Below are 1,285 nucleotides of genomic sequence, written 5' to 3'. Positions count from 1 at the left end.
CAACTATTGACAAGCATGGGCTTCGATATCGAGAGCCAAAGTGACCCGGTACAGTGGCAGTATATGCCGCTGGAAGACACTGAATCGAACGCCTGTCAGTATGGCAGTGGTACTTGTTATAGGGCAGGTGACATCCGGGCAAACGCGCTTCCCCAACTGACGGTCATGCACACATTGTGGATGAGGGAACACAACCGTTTGGCCAAACTTCTGTCACAAGTCAACCCGCACTGGAACGACGAACGTATTTTTCAGGAGGCCAGGAAAATCGTTACAGCTTCCATACAGCACATCACTTACGCTGAGTGGCTGCCAGCGCTGCTCGGGGAAAACTACACCAAGCGGAACGGGCTTGAACCGTCGACAAAAGGCTACAGTAACGCGTACAACGAGACCACCGACCCGAGCGTCAGCAACAGCTTTGCGACCGCAGTATTACCATTCGCTAATTCCATGATTAGCGACACCATAAGGTGTAAACCTCATTTAATTATATTATTATTATTATCGTGTATTTGTAGGTTATTTCTGGTTGATGGTTTGATAAATAACTATGAACAAGTCTAGTAATTTAATAGATATAAAAAAAAACTGTGACGGTTTTTTTAATACTTTTAACTCTCATCTATATATTAAGAGCCTTGTATTAAATTCTCAAGCTTTTTGACCCAATGGATTAAATTTGATGGTGAACTAAGTAATTTAGATATAACCCAGAGGAGTTCAATTTTCTTCAACAGTATCTTGTTTGATGGGAAAGTGAATCTAGTTGGTGCATTCAGGAGGTAAAATTTTAATGACGGGAAAAAAAACATAAAAATTAATGATAAACGAGAATTTTTATGCAAAATGGGTTTTCCACAAAATCAATTTTGGTTTTTGGTGTAACTCTATAACAAATAAACGTCTATGTATTAAATTCTCACTGGTTTTTGACAGTTGCATTTTCCATACACGATAAAATTTTCAAAATATTTAGATTTGTTTAGGAACATTTTCAGTTTCCACTTTAATTAGCTTTTTTATTCTATGAATGTCAATAAAACTTAATTTGTTGGGTATAAAAGCTTGACAATTTACTACAAGACTCCGACTATATTGTTACAAAAACATGTGAAACATATTAAAAATCCTTAAGCACAGTTTTTGTTATAAGCATTTAAAGTTCAAATATTGACAAAATACGGTGTCATTGGTAAGAGTGGCTTGCGTTTGCGCAATAGTCAGGGTCTCACATAGGTACGTAAGTTCCTACACCAATCATACACTACATTTTTATAAACTA

The 1,285-nt window shown here is 37.1% G+C and overlaps 1 protein-coding gene across 1 annotated transcript; it reads left to right on the top strand.

Annotated features, from left to right (window-relative positions):
• The first annotated feature begins 6 nt into the window (after positions 1-6).
• Positions 7-567, top strand: LOC103309943 (chorion peroxidase-like). The gene has a single exon (XM_008186688.2). The coding sequence runs from the start codon at positions 16-18 to the stop codon at positions 565-567; it is 552 nt and encodes a 183-aa protein (XP_008184910.1). The 5' UTR covers positions 7-15.
• Positions 568-1,285: the final 718 nt, after the last annotated feature.

Source organism: Acyrthosiphon pisum, chromosome X (assembly GCF_005508785.2).
Source record: "Acyrthosiphon pisum isolate AL4f chromosome X, pea_aphid_22Mar2018_4r6ur, whole genome shotgun sequence".
Lineage (NCBI taxonomy): Eukaryota > Metazoa > Arthropoda > Insecta > Hemiptera > Aphididae > Acyrthosiphon > Acyrthosiphon pisum.
The sequence above is the reverse complement of the archived record's forward strand: the minus strand, read 5'-3'. Positions and strand labels throughout refer to the sequence as shown.

Coding starts and splice junctions, on each gene's coding strand:
- LOC103309943 (XM_008186688.2), top strand. CDS start 16: ATGGGCTTCGATATCGAGAGCCAAAGTGACCCGGTACAGTGGCAGTAT.